General features: G+C 46.1%; 1 protein-coding gene across 5 annotated transcripts in view; it reads right to left on the reverse strand.

Moving 5' to 3' along the window:
• Positions 1 to 14512, reverse strand: part of LOC144932626 (serine/threonine-protein kinase Nek1-like) — a 32700-nt gene that overhangs the window by 2936 nt on the left and 15252 nt on the right. For 3 of the 5 annotated variants that reach the window (XM_078856874.1, XM_078856875.1, XM_078856869.1), the window contains 13 exons: positions 14421 to 14492; positions 12622 to 12705; positions 11871 to 11966; positions 10885 to 11046; positions 9538 to 9597; positions 7585 to 7833; positions 7121 to 7211; positions 6390 to 6500; positions 5848 to 5953; positions 4660 to 4754; positions 3007 to 4115; positions 1792 to 2195; positions 1262 to 1374 (listed from right to left, as the gene is read on the reverse strand). In XM_078856874.1, the coding sequence (XP_078713000.1) occupies positions 1262 to 1374; positions 1792 to 2195; positions 3007 to 4115; positions 4660 to 4754; positions 5848 to 5953; positions 6390 to 6500; positions 7121 to 7211; positions 7585 to 7833; positions 9538 to 9597; positions 10885 to 11046; positions 11871 to 11966; positions 12622 to 12705; positions 14421 to 14492 (2752 nt within the window). The remainder of the gene's footprint in view (positions 1 to 1261; positions 1375 to 1791; positions 2196 to 3006; positions 4116 to 4659; positions 4755 to 5847; positions 5954 to 6389; positions 6501 to 7120; positions 7212 to 7584; positions 7834 to 9537; positions 9598 to 10884; positions 11047 to 11870; positions 11967 to 12621; positions 12706 to 14420; positions 14493 to 14512) is intronic. The other 2 variants (XM_078856870.1, XM_078856871.1) reach the window with 2 other exon arrangements.

The raw sequence follows: 14512 nt of genomic DNA on the forward strand, positions 1-14512 counted from the left end.
CTAAACTGTATTCATCTTCTTGGTTCTTTCGGTAAAGTCACGTAGAATGGAAATAATAAAATAATAAAAATAAAACATTATAAAATAATTCTCACGAGGTTTCGGCCACAACGCAAGCAGCCGTGAGCAGGTCTGTCGACTCTGTCTCCTCGAGGAGACAGAGTCGACAGACCTGCTCTCTACCTGAGGACGGCTGCTTGCGTTGTGACCGAAACGTCGTGAGAATTATTGTATTATGTTTAATTTGTATTATTTTATTATTTCCATTCTACGTGACTTTACCGAATGAACCAAGAAGATGAATCCCTGCAGTCACGAAAGCTTTAAATCGAAACTAAACTGTATTGTCGTGCAGTGTGCCACTAGTTACCCTGACACAAGAACAAAGACAAAGATCCCCCGTATAGCCTTAGCAGACTGTTGGGGCAAGTACTGTTAGTGAGCACCTATAAAGGCCGTCACAGCACATAAGGGGGTGGGTGGCCAGGACCATGCCCGGCCACCTTTGTCTCCCCAGTGGTGATGTTTACGCATCGCACCAGGTACTCATTTGAGGCTGAGTCGGCCTAGGGGAGGCCCAGAACCAATTCAGATAATCATCACTGATGTTGGCTGTGAGTGGGAATCAAACTTAGGTCGCCGGGTTCATAGCACTGCGCGCTAACTGTTGCACTTCCGCTCCCTACAAGAACACACAAATGACACAAGAACAAAGATCTCCTGTATAGTCTTAACAGACTGTTGGGACAAGTACTGTTAGCGAGCATCTATGAAGGCCGGAACGTTACACGACAGGGTGGGTGGCCAGCACCACGCCCAACCGCCTTTGTCTCCCTAGTGGCGATGTTTACACACCACACCAGGTACTAATTTGAGGCTGAGTCGACCTAGGGGAGGCCCAGGACCGGTTAAAATAATCGTATCTGGTGTTGGCCGTGAGCGACTCGGGTTGCTGGGTTCATAGCATAGCGTGCTAACCGTTCCACTACCGCTCCCCATAAGAACACACAGGTGCACACACACACACATGCAATTGTTTACATACTGTACACACCTGTCAACCATGTATATTTAGCAATGCATGCATAAAACACAAATACATTCACAAAAGCACTCATATATTTTCTTACACTCAGATTAACTTCTAATTTATATACATATGCACTCTCACTCACACACAATTGATCACACACACCCATCCACTCACTTGAAATCACTCATCCATTCACACATTCATCTCTTGACACATTCACACACAGACCTGACTGCCAGTCCTCATGAATCAGCCTGTCCTCTTGTTCGTCCGTGTGGTCAGCATCATCGCTCTCCTCCTCTAGAAGCTGAGCCATAGACGCCTGTAGCTCAGCCAGCTCGCTGCGTGGACAAGATGAGTGCCCGCACCCAACATGGCAAGTACACGGGTAAACACAGAATTGTTAAAACACCTGTACACATGACACATACGGTAAAGTTCACATATGCAAAGCAAGTGTACACACACAATACACGGTCCATATAGACGCAACATGTGTGCACCAACACGCCACTTGTACGGAGGTCGTGTGCTTGTGCATGCATAACATGTGCACACACACACACACACAAGGTGTAAGTACATTACGTGAATGCATGTACTTAAGGGTACTCAGGTGTCTGAGTGTGCCATAAAGCTGCGGTGTGCGCATACATGCACTTATGAATGCGTACATGCATGCCTGTGTGTGCATTTATACCTGAGCGCATGTAAGAATATGGGCGGTGAATGCGTGTGTACACATATGGTCCACATACTCATCCTCTCCATCTGAAATGATGGATTCTTCCTCTGGAATCTCTCCGCAAGTCCTGCTGTTCTTCTCTAACTCCTCTATAATTTCCTCATCACCACTGTCATCTCCATCAGTGCCACCATTATCATCACCACTGCCCTCTCCAGATGCATTGGCAATGTCTCCATCGGTGCCACCATTATTATCACCACTGCCCTCTCCAGATGCATTGGCAATGTCTCCCTCGTCCAGTGACTCCCTTTTAGACATGCCCTGATCTTCCACATTACTGCGATGCCCTTTTATTGCTGCCCTGGGCACAAAACCATCAGAACCCTTGTAGTCCCCGGCCTCGACACAACCCCGGTCGCCATGACCTGGCTGAACCTGGCGGAGGTCAGGCATGGAGCATGTCCTTAGCATCTGCTGTGAAATGGGAGGAAACAAAAAAAGTGCAATCAAAGGAAACACGATCCCCATGTCTGGCCAGGCACTGCCCAGACTTGGCCATTGAGAGACTTCTGAAGGCCATGGCAATCATCAATCCTTGCTCTAACTACACCATTTTCCATGGTAAAACAAGTGCTGCTCATACTTGGACAAACTTGATCATTGTTCCCCTAGTGGTTAACTGGAATGGCAACTGAAAATCAGACAAAGTCACACGGCTACCTGAGGTTGTGTGGTGATCTATAGAACGGAATTTTTAAACTCAAATTTGTATTATCTTTACAGACCTCCTTTACTTTGTGCCATTGCCATACCAAATTTCCATTGCTGCTCAAAGCAAATGTGTGGCAGGAAATTATTTCCATAAAATTGCTCGAGTGTATCATGGCTTTGGGAGACATGGAGATACACATTGCCCCAGGAGTTGAATACAGGCAAGCAGAGGTACTGCATTGACAGCCATGACGACCCGACTGAGAAAGAGACAGAAACACGTAGCCTCAAGACTTGAATCGATGCATTCTATGGTGCTGGCTAATGGGCAATTTTATGGGAATCATCGATAATTATCACCAGCAATACATTATAAGCAACTATGGCAACCTGATACAGGATTACAACATGGCATTGAGTGATGTGCCCACTAGATGATCACATCTGTACACATTTTTAAATAGTAACTAGTGCGGCAACTATTGCTGATGTTGATTGCCCTGAAATTGCCCCAATGTATAATCGTCTTTAAAGTCCTGTGGTAGTCATCATGAGCCTAGTGACTTAAACTCACCATGGGGCTGTAGACATCGAAGAGGCCACGTGAGAGGCTCAACAGCAGCGATGAGCCGTCAACTCTGGATGTCTCTACGGGGTCTATGTGTCCCTCTCTGTGTCTGCGTGAGGATCCAGGCATCCCCCTGTTCCCTGGGGCAGTCTCCATCTCCTCCTCCATTTGTGTCTCCTTCTTCATCACCTTGGCCGCTGTCTCAATCACCGTCTCTTGCTTTGGCTCAGCTTGCTCCATTTTCTCTGGTTGTTTCTCTATTTCTCCCTTAGTCCCTCTCTCTGTCCATTTTTCCATATCTGTCCCACTCCCTTTGACTGTCTCACTCTTTGTGTCTCCTTGTGTGAGTGTGTCTCCCTGTGATTCTCTTTCCATCAATGTTTCACTTCCATTCTTATCTTCTTTGGATGTCTCTTTCTTTGTTTCTCCTTTTACCCTGCTCTCTCCAGCTATCTCTCTATCTATGCCTGTCTCTCTCTGCGTCTGTGTTTCTATCTCACCATCAATGCCTATACAAGTTCCATCTGCTGCTTGTTCTGAAAAAGACTCTTCTGCAGCCAGCATTTCTGTTTTCCCTAAGCCTCCCTCCTCATGCTGAGGTATCAACGGGGCATTCTCTTCTGCTTCCTCTCCCACCTCAGGAATTCTAGACTCTTTTGGACTTTCAACTGGGTATTTTGCCACAGTATTTGCTGGAACCACTTCTTCTGCGGTAAAACACCCTTGCTTTGCAGGGAACAGTTTGCCTTGTGGCCTCAATAGCCATATACCCGATTTTCTGGAATTCACAGGCTTAGGGTGATCTGGCGTTGGTGAAAATCCATTGTCCATGCCACGCATCCCCTGGGAGTCACCATAGCTTGTTGGAGCTCCCAATGGAAATCTTTCATCTGCCTTGAAGAGTGGAATTTTAGGATCTGCATCCTGTTGCTTCTCCATTTCTTGGGACAATCCTGGCTGTGTTGACTCTTTGGGAATTGGCAACCCAGGTTCACAGGATCCACGTGAATTTAGATCAGTTCCACTTGAAACACTGGACTCTTTTGGGAATTCTGGACGGGCAACTCTGGTGAAGAGTCTTTGAGGGTCAGACTCGTGGTCTGGCGGCTGCGCTGCTGGATGTGGAGTGGCAAGACATTGTGTCACGTTAATACGACTGAATTAAAACAGCAATACAATAAACTAATTAGAGACAGGCAAGTAGATACACTCTATCCATACTCGAGTTATATATATATATTCCCAATATATAGGGAGTGTAACAGTGGTGCAGTGGTTTTCACACTGTGCTACGGACCCGATAACACAATTTAAATTCACTCACAAGGACACACAGGTTACACAAACCTATTATGGTCAGGAAAGCATACAAGGGGTGTGATGTATCAAATACCATGCACATCAGACTAGCTTTACCTGGCTTGTGTTGGTATTGCCGACACCTCACCAAGTACTAATTTTATGCTGAGTTGACTTAGGAAGAGTCCAGTCTGACTTACGATACCAATTACAATTGGCGAATGGATTTTGGGTAGGAATAAAACACAGATTGCTGGAATATTAACACAGTATGCTCATAACTATGCCACCGCTGCACATACTTGCACACACACGTGTATGCAAAGGTACATGGACACACACACACACACGAAACCCTACCTGTGTGGGTACTGAGTACAGAGCTCTCAGCATCCAGTTGAACCTTTTCATTAGCCGAGGATGCAGAGGGAATGCTGGGATCCTGCTTCTCTTCCCTGAATGACCAAAATATATAACACAACAGCACACCAAAGCTTATCACGATGATGGCCAACAAAATTAAACATGTTTAACTGCCTATACTAATTACAATAATCAAATAAGTATGGAGGTTTAAGTTCGTGAAGATACAAATATTTAAAAAAATTATGGGATTTCTTATAGACTAATGATTCCCTGAGGTATACATTAATTTATGATAAATACTAACCTAAAACAAATTTCATATCCCTGACTCTTGAGTGTTGATGAATGGTTGCTCCTGCATGTAACAACAATGCACCTATTGGCAATGGTCTACAAGGCCACAACTTGAGATACTGAAACTCGTACAGAACAGCCTACCCCTGCAAATGTCAGTGCCGTCTGTCACTGATGACAACTTTACGGAAAACGAGGGAACGATGCCAACCCCAACTGCAAGCAATAATAAAATTATCACTTGTAACTAACCGAACCCAGGCTATTTTGGTTTTGAATTGGGTGCTAGGTGGATTCCCACTTCTACAGGTGATGGTCAGTGTATAGCTCAGCTCCACGGAAGTTCCTGGTACTAAAGACACTATTTTTACTGTCCTGTCACGACATCGTCCAGCAGATGTTCTTGCTTGGTTCTGGCATGCACCAAAGCAGTTGTGCGGATGCACTGAATGATGGACTTGCGTGACGATGATTACAAGCTGATGGGCTGCATAGAAGCCTAGAATATTCCTATTGCTGTGATTGAGCTGATCTGCACACACAGACAAAGATACCTCGTATAGCCTTAATTGACTTTTGAGGAACTGCTGTTAGCAAACACCGATGAAGGCTGGCACGACACATGAGGGGGTGGGTGACCAGCATCATGTCCGGCCGCCTTTGTCTCCCGAATGGCGATGTTTACACACCACACCAGATACTCATTTGAGGCTGAGTCGACCTAGAGGAGGCCCAGGGCCAGTTCAGATGTCACTGGTTGTGATCCTGAGCAGGAATTGAACCGGGGCCACTGGGTTCGTAGCACAGCATGTTAACCGCTACTATACCTCAAACTGCACAAATACACACACACACACGTGCACACGTAGTGTGCATACACACACTTGCCTCTTCTGTGGATCTCCACCCCATGCATCACGAGCAGGGACTGCGATCGCATCTGCAGTGATGACGGCTCCCTCATCCAAACTTTCAGCCTCAAGATCTTCGATGTCTTCACACACGCAAAGATGTTCATTCACTATTAATGTTATTATACTTAATGAATGTTATTATGCTTTCTATCTGAAACGTTGGCACAGTGGTCAAGAGTGTGCAACCTGCAATGAGGACTGTAAGTTCAAATCTCACGACAGGAGCTGACTTAGTCCTTCATCCCTCTGAGGGTTAACAAGATAAATTCCACATTGTGATAAGTTCACAGTGGACACACACTATAAGGAGAATGTACCACAAGCTCAGTGTTTGTGTGAGCAGGAGCCCACAGTTGACTGTGTGCTGTACTTTCCTGCTACCCAATTTCGAAATCCACCATAGTGTTCTTGGCTCTGGTCTACACCACTAGATAGCCTGATATTATTAATTTAACTGGTCACACCCTGCTTATGAGACTTGATGAAGTGGTGATGTTGTGAAGTTGTCATACCCACCAGTGTTGCCGAGTAGGGTGTGTGTGGTAGAGATGGGAGCATCTCTGAGTGCCCTCAATACGGTGCTCGGCTGGGCCCTCTCCCACTGTCTCCTCTCCTCTATCTCTGCATCTGATTCTCACACACACACACAAAAGATCCCCATTAGCCATATGAAATGGACTGCTAGGGTAAGTACAGTTAGTGAATACCTGTGATAGCCAGAATGGTGTGGCTAGCACTGCATCTTAGCCACCTTATTTTCCACAATGGTGATGTTCACACGCAGCACCAAGTAAACACTTTAGGTTTAGTTGATCTAGGGGAGGTTTACAAATGACACTTGTGGTCTACTGAGAATGTGTGGTACATGAGGACCTGGAACTGAATGGAATTGTTACCAGCTGGTACCAATGTCATTATTAGGCTCTCTTGAGAAGATTCGTGAATAACGTTACTTTCTTGGAAATTGAAAATGGTTCACCTCCAACAGGAGGCAGAGGGCAATGCTTATGATAATCAGCTGAGCAATGAGGAGTGCATGTGGTGAATCTGTCTGTTACCCTGGGTCTATTAAACCATAAGAACTGAAAATGTCCAGCAAGAGCTATTACCAATGCATTTGGCCTCAAAGTCTACCTAGCCTGACAGAGGTGCCATGGTGATGTGACATTAGTGGCTAATTTTGGCAGTTGTTATTGTTTAATATGCATTAATGTGCACATGTGCGAGCATGTCCATGTGAAGTTTACCCCCGACAGCGCCAGCCGTCTCCTCCAGGGAGAGATGGGAGAGACCCAATCCTTGATCTCTCCCAAATCCCCAGCGCTGCCTGTGCTTTGCCTACATGGAAACACATATCGACACAGATAGAACCAGAGTAAAACTAGATGTCATCTTCTGCTGCACTTTGTTACAAATGGTAGGCATTGTAAATAAGGGACCCATCAATATACAGATAGAACATTGTATGGATGTGAGCAACCATATGAAGACTTCCCATGACAGAAAAAGAGCAGTTAAAATAAGCTATTTATACCAAGTGGTTATGACTGATCATGGTGATGATAGTGGTGTTAGATGGAGGTGAAGGTACTCTGATGATGCCAGCGATGGTGATGATTGCTAAATGTGGTGAATATCGACAATGCCAGTGCCATTGACCATAGTCGTGATGGTGACGATGGAGGACATTTTATGATGCCGAGTGTCTTGCCGGAAGGTCATGAGCTGACAAATCGGCTCCAGCATGGCTGTGGGGGCCAGGGTCACCCACATGGTGAGCCATGGCATCCTCCCCAACCTCTGATCCCTTGACGACCTCTGAATCCACCACACCCTCAGACTTCTTCATGACTTCCTCTTCGACCTTTGCCCCTTTTGTGACTACTACCCCCTCCTTCACATCCAAAACGTCCGCCTGCATGTTCATGTTCAGACGCCGCAATATTTCACGCTTCTCCTTCTGCAAACAAGATACACAATCACAGGCACACACTTATGTACAAAGCCATGCAAAAACACAGGGGCAGAGGCGTTATACCTACACACAGGCACAGGTGGCTCAGTATGCATGTTGAACTTCTTTTGCGCTGTACATAGTTAACCGTGCTAATCGGAAGTGCGGGGGAAGCACAACAAACTAAACACAAAAAGCAGTTCTTAAGAAATGAGTTTTCAATCTAGATTTAAAAGTGCATAGCTCCAGTGGCTTCCTAATATCGGAAGAGCGTTCCAAACGGCCGCAGAAGCACATCTGAAAGTGCGCGATGCAGTGACCGTCTTTGTTCGATGGCGAGCTAAAAGCCGCTGTGAAGATGACTGGAGTTCGCGTAATGGTTTATGCTCCTTCATGAGATCAGCAAGATATTGTGGTTCACTTCTTGGCAAGCACTTTGTAATGAGTGCGACTTTATAATGTATTCGTTCCGCAATCGGAAGCCAATGCAGCTTGGCGAGCCCTGGACAGATATGGTCGGATCTTGCAATACCTGTCACGACACCTGCCAAACAATTTTGTACACGCTGCAGCTTGGTAATGTTTTTGCCAGACATCCTGTAGAGTAGTGAATTGCAGTAGTCGAGCCTTATCGATACAGGTGACCCCCGACTTACGGCTAGACTTGTGATCCCCCACTTTTACGACCTTTATTATAGTAAGACCCCCACATTAGTGACCAAAACTACTGACGCCTAGTCAATTGGCACTGCTTTGCTCTTCCGCCGTCTGCGTATGTACAGTCTGCAGCTGCTCCTAGAGCGAACGCAGCGTCTCTTTCGCAATGCTCTTCACTTTTTTATACATTTTCTTCAAATTTAGAAAAATGTTCACCTCTCGCTATGTCTGAGAAGAGGAAATGTGATGCACATGCAGAAAAGTACTTAAGCATTTTAAAATATAGTGTTTGTTTTTACTTAATAAATGTTTGTAAAAGTTAGGTTCAGTTAAAATACAATTTTGTGAGGGTTATTTTCATTTATTTTCATTGTCAATTTTGATATTTTTATGGCATGTAATGGGTTTCCAGGAACGGAACCCCAATGTAAAACATTGCGCCTATGGGAGACGAGGGTTTGACTTACGACGACTCGACTTGCGACCGTGGTCCAGGAACCAATTAGGTCGTAGGTTGCTTGGGTTTGCCTATACGATGCTACACGCCACCATGATGGCTATGTCACGACTCAATAGTGGTCGAATGTGTCGTAGAACCCTGATATGAAAATTGCAGCACCAGACTATATTTTGCATGTGGTGATCAAACGACATATTCTGGTCGAGTAAGGTGCCGAAGCTCTTTAAATGAGTATAAAACTGAATCCTGGAGTCTGTGACCGCCACCCATGATCCTCCTACACATATTTTCGCCTGAGTCTGAGTGCCAACCAGCAGTGGTAAAGCGAGTGGCTTGCAATCAGAAGTTTGCAAGTTTGAATCCTGGGGTGGAGCTGACTCAGCCCAAATCCCTCCAGGGTCGATAAAATAAGTGCCACTTTGTGGGGAAGTCAACAGTGGTTGTTCTATGGATAGACTCACCCTTGCCAACAGAGATTTTAATCTACACCAATGGCCTAGAGTTTTGAACAGGACATGAGCACCGATGGCTCAATGCTCCTTTGAGTAGGAAACCACTTGGTTATGTATGTAAGTCATGTGTCTCGTGTGTACCTTTGTTGGAGACAAGTGGGACTCGGCTGTTGTTGGCTCTTCAACTGGAAGGGGCTGCTCCTGGTTTTAAAACAGTAATTGCAATTACTAAAGGAGAACAGGAGGAGGTTCATTAACAATACAGGAACACCACGTACATACATGTACACACACTCGTACAATCACACTTGAACATTCAAGTATGCATGTGTAGAGGAGTTAAATACGCGGTGCGCACAGTTCACCGAGGGCAATTGAAGGCAAACAGGTGCGCGTGTGCAACACGAGGTTTGCACGGACAAACCGCCAGTTTTTAAGGGGCAGAGCAGGTTTAAACGGGGTCGACCAGTTGTGCACGTTGAGACTAGAGGTGTTGCCAGGGAGACGGGAGATAAGGGTTGATTGATGGGCCAACAGGCACCGGCCTGGCTAGAACTTAAAGAGGCGCACGAGAGGTCTCGGATAATTAGTAGAGGGATATAAGGGTGTGTGCGTGAGCGGAGAGGGAGTTGTTGCCGGGGTGGAAGAGTGAAGACATCTCGCTGCTGCCGCTCCAGCCGTCAACGGGACCTCAACCCTTACGCCGTCGCCGGGCGAGTGTTGGCTGATCCCCCCGCCTGGGACAGACGGGTGAGCGGGTCTGAGGGAGCGTAGGTGAGGGCAGCGGTGGAGATGTAGAGTTGCTGTGTGCGGAGACGCTGTGTGTGGAAACGCTGTGTGCGAAGACGCTGTGTGCGGAGACGCTGTGTGCGGAGACGCTGTGTGCGGAGACGCTGTGTGCGGAGACGCTGTGTGCGGAGACGCTGTGTGCGGAGACGCTGTGTGCGGAGACGCTGTGTGCGAAGACGCTGTGTGCGAAGAAGCTGAGAGTAGAGCTGCTGAGTGCAGGATAAGTGAGGTGAAAGGTAGATTTAGAGTGGGGAGAAGTTAAACATAAGTGACCATTTAGATAGTTATAGGAGTGCCTACAACCGGTGCAAGAATAGGTGAATAAAGTGTAAGCAGGTGACTTGTTACAACGTGTCGGTGTGAGTAATTTTTGAAGACACTACACATATATGGACTGATGTCCACTCACATACATATTGCACTCACATACACGTACCTCTATAAACTTGTATAAGTTGTCACACACCTTTACCAATATATATCACACATATCATATAACGATGTTTTCACAATGCACCAGGCACTAATTTGAGGCCGAGTAGACCGAGGAAAGGCCCAAGATTAGTTCAAATATTCATAGCTGGTGTTGGCCATGGGCGGGAATAGAATTCGGGTCACTGTGTTTGTAGCGCAGCACACTAACCGCTTCACTACCATTCCCCACAGTCACACACATTTGTACAGACAATGAAGCCTCACCACTCCAATTGCTCCGAATGCTGCAGTCAGGGATGTGGAGGGATGAGAAGGGACTGTGGCGGTCTCATCTGGAGGCATGGGGCCCCCTGCATCGTGGGGGAGGCCCAGCACAGAGGAAGCAGACGCGGGGCGTGGGGCAGCCTTCACCCCCTTGGCAACGAGCTGCATGGCACAGCACCAATACCATACATGTATCACAAGTATCAGACACATATAACACACACACACCATGCCATTATACTACTTGCATCACACACCACACGCACCATACCACTTACACTAAAAACATCACATACCACACACAAACCATGCTATTCTATACATTGAAAATTATGTGCATATGCACCACATTCGAGGAATGTAACAATGCATAAAATCATTGATATGTGCATCGTTCTCTCTGTATGAACATGCATTATTAAGAAGTTATGGAAAAAAACAAGAAACTAAACAAATGAGACAAAAGAGATGTAACCCTAGATTGACAATTCATCAAATTGCTGGTGTGAATATTTACATTCCTCATACACAAAACAAACTACCAACATGTTTATTTGCCTGTATCTGTGTCTCACAAGTGTTTGTGCATCACCACATGTGTGTGAATGTATGCATGTGTTCCCACATGGGGAGCGGTAATGCAGTGGTTCACTACGAACCCGACGACCTGAGTTCGATTCCCGCTCATGGCCAACACCATTAACAATTATTGGAACTTGTCCTGAGCCTCCGCTAGTTCAACTCAGCCTCAAATGAGTACCTCGCAAGGTGGGTTAATATCGCTACTGGGGAGACAAAGGTGGCCGGGCGTGGTACTGGCCATCCACCCCTTCGTGTGCTGTGCCAGCCTTCATAGATGCTCGCTAACAGCACTTGCCCCAAAAGTCAGTTAAGGCTATACGGGGGATCTTTGTGTTCCCATATCCTCGTGTCACCACATCTCCCACGTCCCTGCAAGTGTCCCTGCGTGTCACCGCCATGCGTACGTGCTCCTCCCACATGCGCTTCTCCCTCTCGTATGCCTCCCGCCTCTTCCTCTCCAGGAGCTCTTTGAGCTGTGCGGCTCGGGCATCTGCCTGCTCCTGCATGCAAACACACACATCTCCCGTTTATGAAAGTCTGTGTGAAGGATGGCATGGCACACAAGATGTGTATGGTCAGCAGCACACCAGACTCTTTTCGTTAACCCACTGCACCATTTGTCCACGAATGACTGGACATAAAGGAGGCCCAACAATGGATCAGAAACTTATTTCCAGCCATGTTATCCATGGTCAGGAATCAAACCAAATTTGCTCGGTTTGTATCGCAGGGTCCTAATTACAACGCTATTCTCCACACAGACATATACAACAATTAAGATTCCATTAAAGCCATGAAACATAGATTGTTGGGGAAATTCCTGTGAGCAAACACCTCATAAGGCTGGCATGGCGCTAGTAGAGATGACGTGGCCAGCACTACACAACCTTCGTCTCCTCAGTGCTGACGTTTGGACACTGCACCTGGCACTCATTGAGGCTGAGTCTAACTAGGGCAGACCCAGACCCGGTTCAGATATTTAGATCAGGTTGATAAAAAGTACCCTAACAACTACACCACAGCTTGCCACGCACACACACATACACTGAAATACAGTGTGATAAGTACTTCACAAACAATTGTAGAAAAGATAGTTGAAGAAATCTACAAAACACATATTTTAAAAAGTTGCCTTCGGATAGGAGAAACTGATACCTTCAGTGCTTGGATCTTGCGTTGTCTTAACTCTCCTTCGTTCAGAACAGCTGCTGGATCGACCACCACGGTATTTGCGACCACCTAAGGCACATCCGTAAACAGATAACAGATACATGCACACCAATACGTACATGCACACACACACATATGGACGTAGATGACAACGTTCTTTCATTTATCATTGTAAACTGTAGGAAGTACAATTAACAAACACGTATTGGGCTTGACAGAGCACAAGCGGATCATGTGGCCAAGTCACCTTTAGCGACCTCTTGCTTTTGTCCATGGGAAGGTTGATGACAAAATTAAGATCGCAGTATGTCAACTAGTACCACTACTCTATGGAAAGACATAAGCACACACATATGTATGTTTGTTGAACTTCTTTCGCACCGTATGTAGTCAATCGTGCAGGATCGGAGGTGCGAGGGAAGGACAACAAAATAAACACAAAAAGCAGTTCTAAAGACATGAATTTTCTATTTAGATTTAAAAGTGTCTAGCTCCAGTGGCTTCCTAATATCGGAAGGAAGAGCATTCCAGACGGCCGTAGAAGCGCATCTGAAAGCATGCGATGCGGTGACCGTCTTTGTTTGATGGTTAGCCAAAAGCCGCTGTAAGGATGACTTGAGTTTGTGTGATGGCTTATGCTCCATGATGAGATCAGCAAGGTATTGTGGTTCATTTGTGGTAAGCACTTTGTGTGTCACGAGCACGACCTTATAATGTATTCGTTCAGCAACTGGAAGCCAATGCAGCTCAGTGAGCACCGGATGGACATGGTCGAAACTTGCAGAACCCATCACGACACGTGCTAACACCACACACAGTTGCCTTTGTCTCCTGAGGTACTCGTTTAAAGTCGAGTTGACCTTAGTGGGGGGGGGGGGGTGCTCAGGACCAACTCAAATATTTACCACTGTTATCGATCAGGTTGCCGAGTTCATAGCAGTCTCATTTAATCACCACGTGCAGAATGTAGTCAAATCCTGCAATGTTCATATCAGAACTCTACGACACATTCAACCACTATTTAGTGATGGCATAGCCAACACGCTGGCGTGTAGCATAGTATCGACAAGGCTCGATTATTGCAACTCTACAGGACATCTGGCCAAAACATTACCATGCTGCAGCGTGTACAAAAAAAGTGTACAACATTCTCTGTCACGTGTCGTGACGGGTACTGCAAGATCCGACCATGTCCGTCCAGTGCTCGCCGAGCTGCATTGGCTTCCGGTTGCCGAACGAATATATGATAAGGTCGAACTGATTACACACAAAGTGCTTGTTACAAATGAACTACAATACCTTGCTGATCTCATCAAGAAGCATAAATGATCACATTAACTCCGGTCATCCATGCAGCAGCTTTTGGCTAACCATCGAACAAAGACGGTTACCGGATCGCGCGCTTTCAGATGCGCTTCTGCGGCCATCTGAAACGTTCTTCCTTCTGATAATAAGAAGCCACTGGAGCTATGCACTTTTAAATCGAGATTGAAAACGAATTTCTTTCAAACTGCTTGTTGTGTGTAGTTTGTTGCCTTTCCCTCCACCTCTAATTTGCACGGTTAGCTACGTAAGGTGCGAAATAGGTTAAACATACACACATTAACCACTACACTACCGCTCCCCATACACACCCATATATAACCACTACACTACCATGCCCATACACACGCACCCATACATACACACATGTATGCAGTATATATAGTATTATTTAACTATATATACACCTCACCAGCAAGGCCCATACTAAACACCTGAGGAGCCAAATGCCGGTCTCTCACCTGCTGTTTCTGTAGTGCGAGCCTCTCATTGAAGTTTTGAAGTCTGATATTTTTGAGACGCAATAAATACTCCTGTGCAAAGGCACATACAA

This window comes from Lampetra fluviatilis, chromosome 5 (genome assembly GCF_964198595.1).
Source record: "Lampetra fluviatilis chromosome 5, kcLamFluv1.1, whole genome shotgun sequence".
In the NCBI taxonomy this organism is placed as follows: domain Eukaryota; kingdom Metazoa; phylum Chordata; class Hyperoartia; order Petromyzontiformes; family Petromyzontidae; genus Lampetra; species Lampetra fluviatilis.